The 16,384-nt window shown below is 42.7% G+C and overlaps 1 protein-coding gene across 1 annotated transcript in view; it reads right to left on the bottom strand.

Moving 5' to 3' along the window:
• The window catches only part of PXDC1 (PX domain containing 1), a gene marked incomplete at its 5' end in the record, with an annotated part of 10,269 nt that extends 343 nt beyond the window's left edge, over positions 1–9,926 (bottom strand). The window contains 3 exons of the mRNA XM_010083981.1: positions 5,646–5,757; positions 9,390–9,507; positions 9,792–9,926. Of these exons, the coding sequence (XP_010082283.1) occupies positions 5,646–5,757; positions 9,390–9,507; positions 9,792–9,926 (365 nt within the window). The remainder of the gene's footprint in view (positions 1–5,645; positions 5,758–9,389; positions 9,508–9,791) is intronic.
• Positions 9,927–16,384: the final 6,458 nt, after the last annotated feature.

The raw sequence follows: 16,384 nt of genomic DNA, 5'->3' as shown, positions 1-16,384 counted from the left end.
TGCTGGTACTACAAGTTAAATTTCTGAGAAAATGTAACATGTGGCCTTGCTTCACACCAGAGCAGTGTTGCAGTGGAAGCATTTCTAATGCTGGTTTACAGCTTCAGCTTTGTGAGGCTCAGTTTGTAAGACAAAGATCTAGAGTCCCAACTCTTTTTCCAAAGCTTCAGTATCTCACTCCCTCTCTTGGCAGCCTGAAATTAGAATTCACACAAGAAAATGTCAAAGAAGGTCCACGCAGATCAACTGTGAATCACTGAGCTATAGTTTCTCTGACATCCGCCTATGTATTATGATGCCAGCGCAACCTACTGGAGACACCAGCAATGGCATCCACTGTCACTTTCATAAACCAAGTAAATGGAAATCATTGCTTTCCATGTCCTTAAATAAACAGAAAAACCTATTTATTTATAACCTATGGAAATGAATGGACTGAAGAGTTTGCTTTGAGTTAAACAGGATGGCTACTCCCTTTTTAAACTACACTGAAACACACCTGCACAACACACTAGGAGAGCAAGTTCTAGTCTCTTTAGATAGCAGTCTTCAGTGAAAGGGACTTTGATGACTCCTCTCTAGTATGACACTGACTCTTCACAGCACTGGTCATTATAATACCTGAACCTCATATCTCATGACACCTGGTTACCACAGTGCATTTAAGATGATCCGGATCAAAAACTATTAATTTGTTTTCGGGCCCCAGGGCTCCCCTCCTACTAATGAATGAATGAATGATTTCCTGGGACCTAGCCTTTCTTGTCAGGCAATTTGGGATACCTCTACAATAGAATTTTTATGAGTCTAGAAGATTTTTCACTGTGGTGTGGGAAAATCTTCACAGAAAGTACTCAGAGCTGATCCCAACCACACCTCTTGCTCCTCACACCCATGTTTATATTTATAAACTATAGGCCAGTGAGAACCATGGTGCATGCAAGCAAAGCACCTTGTCCTCCCCTAGCTTTCAAAGCTCATCGTGAGGAATGAAGAAAGCAGCAAGTGAGCTCTGGAAGAGTGAACCATGCATCTGAGGTCCACATCCTTCCATTTTGTTCTCATAGCATGTGTCAGCAACACAAAATCCCTCAGTTCCCAGTAAGAATGGAAAGGAAATTGCCTTTTGCCTTTGTTTCCCATCTGAACTTGGATTCTCACCCTTTCACTTCACAGATACCCTCTCTGTGTTTGGCTTTTGTATGAGGACAAATGTCTAACACAAATAGGAAACAATGACTACAGTGTCCTTCCTCCAAAGCCTCGCTGTCCTCCCCTTGGCACAAGATTTAGGTTTTGACAAGCAGAGAACATCTGAATATAAAGAGATTCCCAAATTTAGTTTCACTTGTTTTGGTATTTTCCTTCCCACTTAACTCCTGTGTTATTCCCTGAAGTTTTCAAGGATTACCCACTGTCTGACACCTACTCACAAACAGAAGGCATCAACTTGTTAAAACTTTCATCAGTCACAAACATTCCTGTTCCAAGGAGGCTTGAATTTCTGCAGTAAGAAAACATTTTACATCTTCACAGATAGCCTAGCAGTTAAAGGCAGTCACTGCAGACCAAGGATAAAATCTCATCTCAGTTCAAGCAAGAGACTTGAAGAACCATCAAGTCTCTTTTTCTCACACTCTGTCTTTAATATTTTGAAAGAACTTGCATTCATTCTGACAGAGTGAGGAAAAAAATGAAATAGAAACTGAAAAATTACACAGGATGGAAAAAAGAAATCCTAACCTAGCTCTGATTGTAGGATGTAGATCTAACATCTTTTTAGGCTGACATACTTCAGCTCTCTGAATAGCAGATAAACAGATGAAGCTTTAAAATAATTTGGTTTAAAACTGCATCTCACCTACACACTAACTGGTTAGGCTCCTTCAGTTAAGTGAGGCAACTGCAGACATCCCTCGAACCTCACCCTAGAGAGCCCTAAGAATCGGGTGTTTCAGAGGACCCGAAGAAGAGCAGTAGGGTAAACAAACATATAAATCTCCCATTCCCATCTCTCCCCAAAACTTTCTTTAGAAGCACTGCGTGTTATTGGATAGCATGGTCTATACCTCCTGCAATGTATGGACACAGCTCTGTCTTTTCCACACTCCTACCTGGTCTTTCTCACCTCCTTTTTAACTATGAGGACCACAATGTCTTTTGAGCAGAAATTCATGGATTTTCTCCTGCAATACTGTTGCTATGCTCTTTACTTACAACCAAACTGAAATGAGCCTGAACTTTGAACGTTTATTACCCTCGTTGCTCTACTCCCTCCAGGCTGTTTGCTCGCCTGCATGTGTGGGAACATGTGCAGAAGGGAGTCAACTTGGTAACTTGCAAACACTTCACAGATCACGTTGTGCTGACTTATGGACCACTAGTGATCCAGAAACAACAGATTAGGAAATACCAGTGGGGCAGATAGGATGAAGAAAGCAGAAGAGGAGTCAAGAAGGCTATTCAGATTCTGCTCTCCTTCCCTTGTCAATTGGATAAAACTAGATTGTTAAAACTGGAAGGCCCCACAGATTTTGTGGTTCTTCACTCTCACTGACAGGGTGCTGCAAGCAGCACATAAGGTACAAAGCAGTGGCATTCATGTGCTGTGGTTACTGCAAAGCACTGCTCTAGAGCTCTCATACAAAACCCAACCCAATGAATCAGGGCTGTTTACTACAGCTAGCAGCTCTATAGGACACCCAACAGTCAAAATACTTTTGTGCTGTTACCAACAGGTCTTTTTCCCGTAATAAAGTTTACACTAACTCTGCAAACTACTATGGACATGTAGACTCCTCAATGCCCAAACTGCTGCTCTTGCTGTTTTTTTCTAAAAGCACCTTGGCAGACACACTGTCCTTTTCAATGGCCTATTCCTTGTGATGTAAGACAAACGTCTTTATCATTTTAACTCCTGTTAATACATTAGTTACTGCTCACATTTGCCAGGAAGAAGAGAGGAAACAAGGGACATAGAAGCTCGTTAACTCACAGGAGCAACCCCAAGTGTAAACACGGTGTGAGACAACAGCCCAGCTCCTTACATCACCTTACATACAAACAGATCTCCTCCCACCTAAGACTAAAAAGCACAGGGGAAACATTTGCTTTTCCTGTCAAGGGTAGGATTAAATTTTCCTGCAAATATTCTGTATCTAACTTCACCATCTCTGTGCTGCTTTTGCATTGCCACCGGTGAAAGTCTCTCCCATGGACCACAAGATGCTTGTGACAATGGCAGCGCCGTCCTGAAAACGCATATCTAGTACTGGAGTGAATTTGCCAAAAAGGCACCACGTCCAATGCCACTGGCTCTACTGCTGGCCTAAAAGAAATGCAAACGGTTCTGGCAGGGGAAGGCACCTCTGCAACAAAACCAAAGCATAAGTTAGAATGCATTGATTGACCACCTTTCCTTTCAAAAGGACTGTGGAATACTCAAAGAAGCACACATAAAAGGACTATTTATGCCACATGGATGCTGAGCACACTGGGTTCACTGCATTTTGCAATAGTGTGGTGTACTGCTGACTACAATTAGAGAGAAAATGAAGGAAGCAGAAAGCAACTACTTCAGAACAACAGAGCAAGCAACTCTAACCTGCAAAAATGCTATAGTTTCATTTGCAACAAGTGTGAGACTACTCAGCTGTTGGATTGCTGAGTAGGTAGCACTGCAGGCTACAAAAGCTGACCAGTGCAGCGGGACCTCGCGGAATGATTGCCACCTGCTGAAGCTACAAGTGCTCCTCCACAAAAAATACAGGTTTGCTTTGCAAAATGTCTTATTCAAATACATCAGCAGCCAAAACCCCAAAGTCATACAGAGTTGTATGTTGCTGAAAGGAAAAAGTTCCTATCTGAAGATATACAAGTCCACAAGGAATTAACTCTGATTTAAGAACAGAAAACACCAATCTCGTAAATCCAATTTTACAGAGACCAAAAAGGAACTGCATAGGATTTTGCAAGATTTTAAAGCTTCCTTTCTGGGGTACCAACCTACATTTAAAACAACAGTATAGAAGACTTCTGCTTTTTAAAAAAGTTAAATTTTTACAAAACCACTGTGCTACACAAGTGCCATTATCTCCTAGCCATTACCTCTCAGCTATAAAATACAGCTACAGGATGGGCAAAATTGGGGCATTGTGTAAAAGAGACATTTAAAATTTATTAACTTCCTGACTCCTGATTTGATTTCCTTCAGGAAAGTGAAAATACAAATGCAAAAAGCCAGGCTGTTATCATGATTTATTTCTTCCACCACAGTTTCTGGGAAACCATGCCTAGCATACAGTTTTTATCATATTAATATTTTATGGCCTTAATAATCTCTGACTTCAATGGAATGACAATTAGATGGTGACAGTTTTTTATCCCAGACAAGTAACTTTTGCTTGGCTGCAACATGTTTTTAAAATGAAAGTTAGATCTTAAAAAATAAAATAAATACATAATTTTAAAAATAATCAAAATGAGGCAGAAAAAGGCTTTCTTTCATAATTTGCTCCTATTATTTGTCACTCACACTGAAAAGTGATCCACTATGAACTATGACAACTTGAATTTCCAGACATTGGCCTTACAGAATTACATCCAGCGTGTCACTTCAGATTCATTAATGCAACCTTAAATGCTGTTAGCAAGGTCAAGGTTCAAAACACTAAGTGACAAGTTAATAGAAAGACTTCAAGAACTTACACTGGAGCCAGAGATACATTCCAGACCCTGACAAAACCTTGTCAAGCTCTAAACCTTTCCACAGACTAGCGATGACCACATGTCAAATGTGGCAAGACAGAGCGCTGCATTCAAAGATCAAGCTTCCATAGGGCTTTAGTGCTCTGTTTCCATCATTTCGATTGCTCTAATGAAAATGTACGTCAATATTTCTCATTAAAAATATTTAAATGCCTCACTACCTGTACCTCATTGAAATATCAATCACCTGCCATGACAAAAAATCTGTAGGAGCAGATTTCCGTCAATACCATCTGTCAAAACAATCAGTGACTTAAGACCTACATGAAAACCCTCCTAGTTACAGATCTCTGACCCCAGAATACCTACACGCATTAGGAGGCAGAATTTACAAAGACTGGTCTACTTCCCTCTCCCCTAATGAAACACTGATGTTTTGCCAAGTCCCAGCATGTTGCAGCACCCAAGCAGCCGCTCAGCTTCCTTTGACTACATTCAGGGGTGTATTCCCTTCCTTCGAGGATGGTGTTTTGCTTCCCAATAAAGCATACCCTTCGTAGTAGGATATTCTATTTGTAAGGATGTTTGAGTTTCCAAATTTGAGCTCAAACCCACTCTCATCAGAGTCATGAGAGAAAGAAAAAACTCCTCTATTCCCACCTGGCAGGACCCCTATGACAACCATAGCTTTTTTCATGCTTTCTTCACACAGAGGACTTTGTTCCTTGGGGTCAGTAATTCTCACCAACAGACATTTTATCAATTTTAATGGAAAGAGCTGTGAAGCCTTCGCAATCAGGCCCAGTAATCTTTAACCAGTCAAAATTACAACTGTACCAGACCTGTTCCTAGTTAGAAGACAAATTTTTGCTCTGAGTGGGGAAAAGCTCCAGTTTATCTGAGGCTGACAGCGTTACTCCTGCACAAATCTCACTTACAAGTGTTCTGCTGAATCTACGTCCAGGTGTTTCTCTTTTCCATTGGGTATACTGTGGTCAATGACTATTGTTTCAGTGTTGGCTAAACAAAATCCATTTGATCGCATTATTTCTGTTGGGAAAAGAAAGAAAAACAAGATGAAAATAATAAAAAAAAGCTGGAAAACAACTGCATATCATACGGCATTGACATGATTATGAACCAGGATGAACCAGTCCCATTATTGCCAGTGGCAAAATTTTTGTCCCCCTCAGTGGAATGGCAGCCCATCCACCTATTGCAACCTACCACTACCAAAACATTCTTGTATTTTTCCTGGATAGTCCTAGGCTTAAGCCAGTTAAGCAAAAAATCAAAAAGACAAGAAAAAAGGGAATAAAAAGTTACCTTCCAAGTTAATTCAACCACCATCTTTAAGTCATATAAAAACCCACCATCTTCTACACTGCCTTCAACTCTGCTTATTTGTTTCTCACTGTGTAAGAAGCCTCCAATCTGGAATACCTAAAATTTACACCTAATTCCACTGAGTTACTCCTATAGGGAGAGTTTATAAATAAAGAATAGTATTTTATGTGAATGAGAAGTTAATCTTTATTCAGAGTCTTTCCATGTAATAAGATTTTAGACGAAGCTAATCTTAGATGAAGCTAGGGCCACCACAAAATGAACATACTTCTCTGTGTAAATCAGCACTGACTTAAGTGGGACAACTCACGATTTGCCTCAAGGTAAGAGGACCCCATGTTACACGCTTGCATTATCAGCACAAACAAAAGGAAATTAGTCTGTGTCAGAAAATATGGTAGGCACAAAACATACATACAGGGAACCCCTAAGACCTTGCCTCAAACAGACCAATACAGTTCAAGTAATGAGCAGGAGAGAAAGAAGAGAGGTAATTTTTTTAAGTGTACATTTATATGTTCCTACATTAAGGTAAAGCCAGGACTCAGTTCCCTATTTTTCTTGAGAAACTAATCTTTGACTTTTCGTCTGTATTTTATTGCAACTCACTTTAGCAGAATACATTTGGGGATGGTAAAAACCACTGAGTCCCAGTAGAATAACACTGCACTCGTGACTCATCTTGGACCAACATCATACTGAAGAATAAGATTTACACCATAGGGAGAAAAGAGGGCAGCCCGTTCTCTCTTCCCCATCACCTACCACTCTGAACAGGACCACGTGGGTGACAGTTTGTTTTTTCAGACAATACAAAACATTTTTGCCTGCTTTTCTAAGTTTGCAAACCATGTAGAAAGCTGCACCATGACTAACACGAATGTCACAGTGTTCTCCTAATGTCCTTGATGTGACTGAAGAGTTACAGCACTTCATTGCTGTGTGAGCCTCTTTAGACACTAGCATTTACTGCCATCTACTGACAATGATGCCAGACACTGAAACCATTTCCAGTGTGCAACGTTCAGACAAGGTAAATAACAATTGTAATCAAATCTCTGTCTATGTTCCTAAATTCTTTGCAGCAATCATTTAAATGATAAAACCAATTACCACAAGATGTTTTTGGATAGCTGCATAGGTAGGAAAATCTTCCCCCAATTAATTAGGTATGACTCGTCTCTACCAAAATTAATTTAGAATTAAATCAAAACATGTTATTATTCAGCTACTGTGGTTTCCACAGCTCCTCAACACAGATGCTGGCAGGAGGGTTCCCTTTGCTGCTAGCCTCTGCCCACCAGCTGGGCACCCTCAATCTGACTTTAGGTTCTTGACCATCTCTTTGTTGTACCCACCGTGTGACACACTCTGTCATGCACACACAGAGTTCACGTGCCCTAAGGGGGTACACACCCTCACAAAAATTATACAAAAGCCCCAAGCCAGAGCAATACTGCAGCTTCACCCTCTGAAACATTTTTACAGCATATAGCTTGGCAATCCTTCATTTCATAACGGGCAGGTGCTAGGACCCACTTACAGCTCCAGTCCCACAGAGTAGCAACAGATTTCAGACAAAAGCAGTGACTGTGCTCTCAAGGGTCAGGGCTGAGAACACATCCTAGCATTGACGAGCAAAGCAAGTAACCACGTTCAGCCTTTGGAAGATGACTAATGTCAGGAACATACACATGAGGAATTTTATCTGAGGTTTCCACATCAACTCAAGGCATCATCCAAACTTCCATAGTCCCACGTGGGGCATGAGACACACATGTTGATTCCCATCTCTCGCTCCCAGGAAGCCAGATCTGCATCACCCCTCCCTGCAGTATGGCCCCAGGGGCTCTTCTTTACAATCCCTGTGCTGTGCTGTGGCCTGGGCTTTGAGGGCCCAAAAGAAGGCACCGGCCCAGATGGGCTGGCAAGACTGTGCTTCTCACTGAGGCTCTGCATTACACAGCACACTTCCAAAGAGTGAGTGGTGGGCTCATAAACCATTCACCATTTAATTAAGAGAATATTTACTTAACAGATCACTTATTTAATAGTTCACTTAGAACCAGAGCTCAGGATCAATTAAAAAAAAATCTACCCTGTGTATAAGATCAATCCTTAAGACACAATGTTTACACTTTTAGCATGTTGACACGCTGACTGGCCATTAACCGATCGATGCACTGTTAGTACCTCAGAAAACTGACACCAGTTTAATGCTAAACACTTTGTACACCTTGGAGGACTATGGAGTACTTCATTCTTATGTCACTCTCTGAAATAAACTCTTCTGGTAACACAAAACCAGCAGTTGCCATTAGGCTGACACAAAACATTTCAGTATAGAAATACAAAACCAGTCCACAAACCTTTAAACAACAGTCAGCAGCAGATGCAGAGGGGAAAGGTTGAAAGAATAGGCAAGGACAGAGTAATACTGCTCTCCATTTTACCCACTAGCAATCTGTGGTTTAGAAACTTCCTATGTCTCCACCTGTCACAGGTCTCAATGTACTTTTCCTCCATTTGCTTGTCTAACTGCTTTTTGAAGTCATTTATGCTTTCAGTTCCACCATATCCTATGACAACAAGCTCCACTCCTTAACTGTGCTTCATATGGAAACAACCTTTCTTTTGTTTGTTTAAAGCCTGTTGTCTGTCAACGTTATTGGATAACCTATAGCTCTTGTTTCATCAGAAGTAGGGTAATTGACCTCCTTCTATTCACAGTTTTGTAGACTTCTATCATATCCCCACTCTGTCATCTCTTCTGAAAGTTGAAGTGTCCTTCTTTATTTAGCCTTTTCCTTAGAGAAGCTGTTCAACAATTTGAATCCTTGTCCTTTATTTGTATGCTTTTAAATCTATTATATCTTTTCTGAGATGGAGGGCCCAGAATTGCACACACTGTATTCAAGATGGGGTGGTGCTCCTTTCTTCTGTTCTCCCCTCCTTTCCTAATAATATCCAATATTCTCACTGCTGGCTTTGTTTACTGCTTGGCACTAAGCTTACATTTTCAGAGAACTGTATCAATAGCCTCAAAATCTCCTTCCTAAGTGGTAACAGCACTATCATAGATGACAACTGTGAGGACCGCATTTTCCTCACATCCACTTCTTTGCATTTATCAGCCACCAATTTCACCTGCCACTTTACTGCCTGAATGCATATTGCATATTACACCAAGGCTAATAATATGTTCTATATTACAAAGCAGACTATGGAGAACTATCTTTTGAATTGCTGATGGAGAAAGAATAAGGGGAATGGCAAACAAAGTAATTTTCATTTTGTAATTCTTGTGTCAAATGTAGGAAGTTAACAACTCTCACCTGATATTTTAACTGGACTTTGAAAGCTTGGCTGAATCTTATGGACATTGTCATTTTTGAGAACTTGGTCCAAAGGAGATCTCTCAAAGAATGTGAGGACTACTTCAGATCTTGAATACTTAAAAAGAGAAAAAGAAACAGACATATGTTTTTACCAGTAGTTTGCTTTGTCCCTCTTCTCACTTTCCACCCCTTCACAGTATGACAGAAAGACTTATTACAAGCAACAAGCCAGAGATGTCATTACAGGGTTCTGGCACTCAGCATTTTCCCAAGATACTCAATAAATTGCTGCTTCTTTTAGAGTTTGGCAAAGCCCATCACTTTCTAATCTGCATGAGAGAGCGTGTCACCATCAAGGAGGAGTCAAGATGGGCTAAATGTGGAACTTGGCTTACTCACCTTCCAGGGCATGTTTATAATAGTCTTCAGAAGCTTTTCCACTTCATTAAGTCTGGCTTCTATATCATGAGCTTCTTTTATTGTCATGAGCCCTAGAAACAAAGTAACCAGATCGTGAGCATAGACAAAAGCACACTGTCATGTATATACATTCAGCAGGCGGAACCATCCGCTTAAGGTGTGGAACAACCTCAAATATCACGCCTCCCAGAAATGTCTTTTAACTCACGCTGGTGATAAAGCTTATGCCCCAAACAGAGGTGGGTGTAGTTACAAGCAGAGTTGTAAGCCTGAAACAAATTCAGCTGTTTATGATCATATTTAGGAGTTGCAAGACGAGCAGAAGCAGAACCTCCTACTCCCTCACCCACAGTTTCACTACACAGCATTCCCAGCAGTGATAATCAAATAGCCCATTTTCTGCTTCCAAGAACCATGATTCATCCTTTTTTTCTGTCAGTAAAAAGCAGAAGAAAACCCAAGAAAACAAAAAAAAAAAACCAACCCACAGATAAGAGGAAAAAGACTAAACACAAGCTAAACAAAAGGCTTTGAAGGCAGTCTTCTATTTCTCTGAATGTAAACCCCAGTGAGTGGCCCAAGGAAGACTTCTCAGTATCATCTTGAAGTGCAAAACAACTTTTTGGACTTTTTTTTTTTTCTTCTAATCACTGAATTATCATAGTGCTGCAGAAAGGATTAAAATGGAAATTTTGCTGTCCGGTGTCCAGACACATCCAGTGCATTACAATGCTTCTAATTTTGAATTGCTCAGTATGAGGATCTTAACTGTAATACCCTATTTCATATGTATAACCTGCAGCACATCTGTAACTTCCCTCTCCTCTAGCAAACCCAGAGAAATATAGCACAGGTTATATGAATGTACAGGGAATACGAGGAGAATTAAACCCCAAAATCTTGCATTCCTCTAGCAGCTCTTTTATTCCTGATCTTTGTAACCTACTTTTTCTAACCTAATCATCATTTCACCTCTACATTTGGGCAGCTTTTCCAAGGAACAGAATACACGCATGAAAATTAAATACCTAAGAGACTATCAAATTTGAAGAGCTTCACTAGGAAAAAAAAAAAAAAAAAAAAAAAAAAAAAGAAATACAAAAAGCTGGAGGATAAAAAGACCAAATATATCAAAACCATCCAAATAAAAATCAAAACTAAAAACCCACAAAGCAGTCTGTAAGAAACCACCTCAATATACTGAAATTGTAAGTGCTAAACTGTAAGTGCATGTCCATCTCCCTGTTCAAAAGGCAAACACACAGAAAGCTGTCAAACATGCACAGTGTGGGGACAACATCCACGAAAGGTTTCAGTCTGTATCAGCCCTTGTTTGTTACCAACGAGACATGATCCCATACAAACTTTCCAGACAAAAGTGTGACTTTGAAGTTGTCAGATCTCCTTGAATTACAGCTCTAAATAAAACAGAGATTGTCTCCAGAGCAATCAGGTTTAGTTGATGGTTGTCCCACAAAAGTAGCCTGGTTTCATAAGCCTTTCAATTGCTGGACAGTCCCTCATTTTGCCTGTTTTTGTCAGTATCACTATCACCTCACCCCGGTACAGCTCGCTCCCTCTTCTGACAGTGGAGCAGAGTAGACCATCAGGCATATAAGGAAGCAGCCACGTATACCGCTCTGACTAGTGTACTCTAAGGTTGGGTAGTTTTGCATGGAAATTCTCTGAAAGGCTGTAAATGTGAATTAACTCATCTGCATGGGTCCACTGACTGCATATTAGCCTGGTCGTGCTTGACGATCCAGACCTGAATTGCAGACCAGTACCCTTCATCTTCCCACCTACTGGGTGTGAGCAGGCCTGGGTGGACCTGCTACACCCCTCCACAAGTATGTTCCCATCCCACATCTAAACGAAGTTCAAACCTTTCAAAAAAAGTGTTTTCATCTTCCCTTACAAAAAGTTGCCAATGGCCCCAACGGCTCAGACACCCACTGATGACGTTAAAAACACGCTGCTGCCCTGCCACAGCCCACATCACAGAAAACTGAGCTAGCCACTGTGGTGCTGGCTACCATGGGATGCTTCCACTTCTCCTGCTGGTCTTGCTCCAGTCTACATAAATACCGACACATTCAGAGCAGAGACTGCCCGGCTGCGGCTCCCACCTCACAGGCAAACACCTCATCACTGACCCACCAGGGATTCGGAGTTCAACTGCTCTCTCTCAGATCCACCCTTGACTTTGGACTCTTTCTTAAACAAGTATTTACTGTTGAAACTAGTATTTTACCAGTAAGAGGGATACTTTCAAATAAATTAAGATATTCAGATCAGCAGGAGGGGGAAAAAAAACAACCAACAACCAACAATAAAATTTAAAAACCCACCTCACCAACACCACTGAGTGTTCATCCTGTGAGGACAACCAGCCAAGCAGTCAGGATTTACTCTCATTAGTAATCAGGGAAAGCATCTGCAGCTCCACACGGCCTTTTTATGCTTCAGCAAGAGAAACTGAACGAGGCTGTCAGCCTGCTGCTTGTTCACAGATCACCCAGTAGGAGGTTTTACAGCTTCCTGCATCCATCAGGAATTTCCAGCCCTGGTATACTCCTCCTTCCAGCTCTTGGAAAGTACCAGCCATGCAAACCCACACTCCGACTCGAAAATTGGCACAGACTTGTAACATCTGACACGACAAAAACTGTTCCTTACTGAAGCTTTTAGTAACATCAAAACCAAAAGGCAGACAGCGTAGGAAGGAGAGTGACACATCTGACTGGGCAGCTTCCTATACATGTGCTCAATGATTACAGATGCACAGCTTTGGGACGTAAAGCTGCTGACCTTACATGAATTCCCCATGCAGGCAATTCAGTTTGGCTGGGCTCAAGCCTTCCTTTTTTATACATCTACAGTCCAAATACACAGGAACCACTTGACTGGCTAGATCTGTATTGAACCCTGTAATTTCTTCTACAATAGCCACAAAGTTTACAAGGCCCTCATTTATCCTGATTCTACAAGTCTGTTTTTAAGAGTTAACAGATGCCCTCGTGGTTTTCAGTTAGTCGTAGCCTATGATCCCACAACCTGAGGGATTGCTCACAACCCCACAGCCACGCTACCCGGAGCAAGGCACTGCCTGCCCAAGCAGCTGGGAGGAGCAGGGGCCCCAGTCCCTCCTTTTGCTTTCTCAGCACCCTCTAACTGGCTGCTGTCATCAACCACAGCACATACACGCATGAGGAACAGTGTGGTTTTGCAAGGTGAAGTCTCCAGTGGCAACACTGGTTTAAGGTGCTCTCCCCCTCCCCTGCAACTCATTTCCTCTCCCACACGGCAACACAGCTCTGCCTCTGCTCTGACAGCACAATTAGGCGAGCAGCAGGAAACACCTCAAGCCACTCCTGTCAAAGGCGTCACCTCAGAAAACCCCAGAAACCTTCGCAGAAGAAACAAGAGACTGCAGGCTACGATGCCCCAGTCAAACTCCTTTCTCACCCAGGCACTACACCGAGTTTGAGCGGGTATCAGGACTTGTGTAAAGAAGGGTCACAGAACTGCACCCAGGCGTTCCATCTTTATTCTTCACTTTGGAGCGGTTTCTTCACTGCCTGTCTTCTTTTTCCTGTTCAGAAGCTTTGGTAAGGAAGAGAAAAAGAAAAAAAAAAAAAGCCAGAGACTGGTGTGGGATCTCTGGAAATGCCTGAACAAACAGACACAGGCACGTGGCAGCTGACTCTGCAGACAGAGCCCAGCACCTCCACCATTCACTAACCCTGACACCAACGCACCGCAAGCTGGATGCATCTGGTGTGCATGGGACTCGCTGGCCACGTCTGCAGCATCCGTACAGCAGGTACAACATGTCCCAAGGGTGCTGTCTCTCTGTCCATGGACCATAAATACATGCCTGTGTTTCCATCAGGGGCTTTTAGACCCCAACTTGCATTCAGATAGCTTGTTATAAAATAAAAATCAGACACCAGTAAAGCAACCAGTGGTCTGGAACCAGTTGTGCTTTCTTCCACTTGTTCAGTCATGCAACAGAGCTGAGCTCGGAGCTGGGAAATCTCTTGGTGAGGTCATAGTGAAAGGCTGTTCTCATGCCTTTTCCTCTGCCCTGGCCCCTGTCTGACTGCTAATGGAAAACATGTACAAACTCCTCCCAGGAAAACGTTGCTCTGTGTTGTTACCCATACTGTGCTTGCACAATTAACTATCATTTCAAGTGATTTAAATGCTATAAACACCTATGTTTATAGGGCCTGAGGTAAACTACTTTTTTTACCACAAACCCTGTTGCCAAATACCACAAACCTCTAAGATTTCCTCACCCTGCACACAAGGGAGCCCACACGCCAGGTGACAGGAGGGACAACACAGGCAAACCGCCTAACCCAGTGTGGCACTCGCTGGTACCTGGGATATGTGCCTTTAGCAGGGTTCTGCTGTGTGCACAACCTCTGTCTGCAGCCAGCGACCTTGCTCAATGACTTTGACATTTTCTCTGCCCCTTGCCAGACCAAGAGCCCCTGGCAGAGCCCTTTCCTGGGTGAAAAGGATTTGCCCACAGTTTGAGACCAAGCGTACATAGCAACTTTATCCATAGTAATATGTCTCTGGAAGAAACACGGCACAAACAACACTGAAGCCTGCAGCATCCTTCCTGCTCTGGGACCCTGGTGCCAGAGCAGCTGCAGGAGGCTGAGAGTGCATGCCGGCAGCTGTGTACTGGCACGCTGGCTGACGGTGTGGGAGAGGGGCCCAGAGGGGCCCAGAGCTGCAAACAAGCAGGAAACAAGCTCAGCAGAGGAGAAGAACGAACTGGGGGCCAATTCCTGATGTCAACACACAAGCCTTGGTAGGCCTGTCCTATTACTGCCATGTGAGCCATCAAATCTGCAACGAATGACATCTTGACAACCACAGGTAAAGTGCTACATGCATCTACCAAATGACGCGGGACAGGAATCGCAGCGTGTGCTCCATGGCTCATAACGAAATCACAATGCAGTCCTGAGGGTCAGCATCCATGATGAGCGCATTGTCGCAGCAATCCCTCAGGGTCCTTCCAAGGAGGAGTGAGTTCATGCCTAAATCAAGTATGTTTCATATCCCACCTCTCAATGATGACACACAGAACTCTGTTTTTCTGGAGATGTGTTGCTATGTACAAGTCACTATGTATAAATGATCTCAAACTGTGGGCAAACCCTATTTTCTCCAGTCTGAAGGATTCCACGTCAGGCTTGTGGTCAGGAGAAGAACAAAAAATGTCCAAGAGATCTCCTACTTTCTCAAAATCAGTTCAATATGTATAGGAGGTTGAGCAAGAGCAGAAGCCAAGGTATATTTTCTGAAGACATGTAAATACTCTGCATTTTAATATGTATGTGAAGATGAAAATATTGCATTGAGTCCTCCTCACCCAACCCTTTCTCCATCCCTTATGAGAAGACTACAAAGTAGATATCAAAATGAAAAAAGGAGTAGCACATAAATCCAGGGAAAAATCTTACTGTGTGCTGCTAACCTACACTGCAGGAAAGATTTAAGGCCTATAGATTCAGATCTTGAGCCCATCCTTCTCTCTTTGCACAAGCCCATGAGCAGCAGTTAGGAATTTCAAATCTTCAGGGAAGACACATAAGCTGTCTTGCACAGGAGACAGCTACTCTGCTCTCTCTCCTGACCAGACTGTATGGCTCCAACAGGAGATATGCCCCTTTTCCCCAATTACAGCATTTATTAACACTGCAATGCTCAATCTTTTTTATCCTGTACCCTCACTCCTCCTTTCCCTCTGATATATTCTAACCCCCTCCCACATACACAATTCAGGATGAAGAAGGAGAAATAGCAGGAAGGACCCAGCCACAAGAGGAGGTATACAAAATCACAGAATAATGTTCATTGGAAGAGTTCAGGCTGGTTCACCCAAAGAAGAGCCAAGTCCAAAGTCAGATCAGGCTGCTAGGGACCACGTCCAGTCGACTTCTGAGTACCCCCATGGACAGACATTCCACAGAATCATGCAAGAACTGAAGTTACTCAGCTGGGACATGGATCAGGGCTGAAAGGTGGCAACTCATCACAATGTTTTCTGCTGTTTTGCTCCTTGGCACTGCTTCCCATTTCCTCCCTCTGATGAACTGGGCTCTTCTCAATACCACTTCAGCTGGCACCTTTCCCTGCTTCATGGCCATGATGCTTCCCTCCTCCCAGCAGCTGCCCTGGTAGCAAACCCGTCCCCACAGACCCATGTTCCCTCAGCCTTGCTGCCTGGGAACTATGGCATTAGCCCCTCAGACTGGACCGTGAAGAGGCCAAAACAGCTCCCACTTACGGCTGCCTCCTCTCTGAAAGAGGAGGATAGTATAAAAGGTTATTAGAAGGACAAATATGTAAAGGCAGGAAATTCAAAAAAACAGCAGATGGGAAAGCTTGTTTCACACAACTTTTCTTCATTAACTCTGCAGAAATAGCACCACAGGAATCCCTTAAGTCCAGAGACTTGATAAGATCCAGAGAAGGGCAGATAATTACAGGCAATCAGGGATATCAGATCCCCAACAACTAGAGACCAGGACTGTCACTTTTCA

Source organism: Pterocles gutturalis, unplaced genomic scaffold (genome assembly GCF_000699245.1).
Source record: "Pterocles gutturalis isolate BGI_N339 unplaced genomic scaffold, ASM69924v1 scaffold18710, whole genome shotgun sequence".
Taxonomy (NCBI): Eukaryota; Metazoa; Chordata; class Aves; order Pterocliformes; family Pteroclidae; genus Pterocles; species Pterocles gutturalis.
This window is presented reverse-complemented; position numbering and strand designations above follow the sequence as displayed.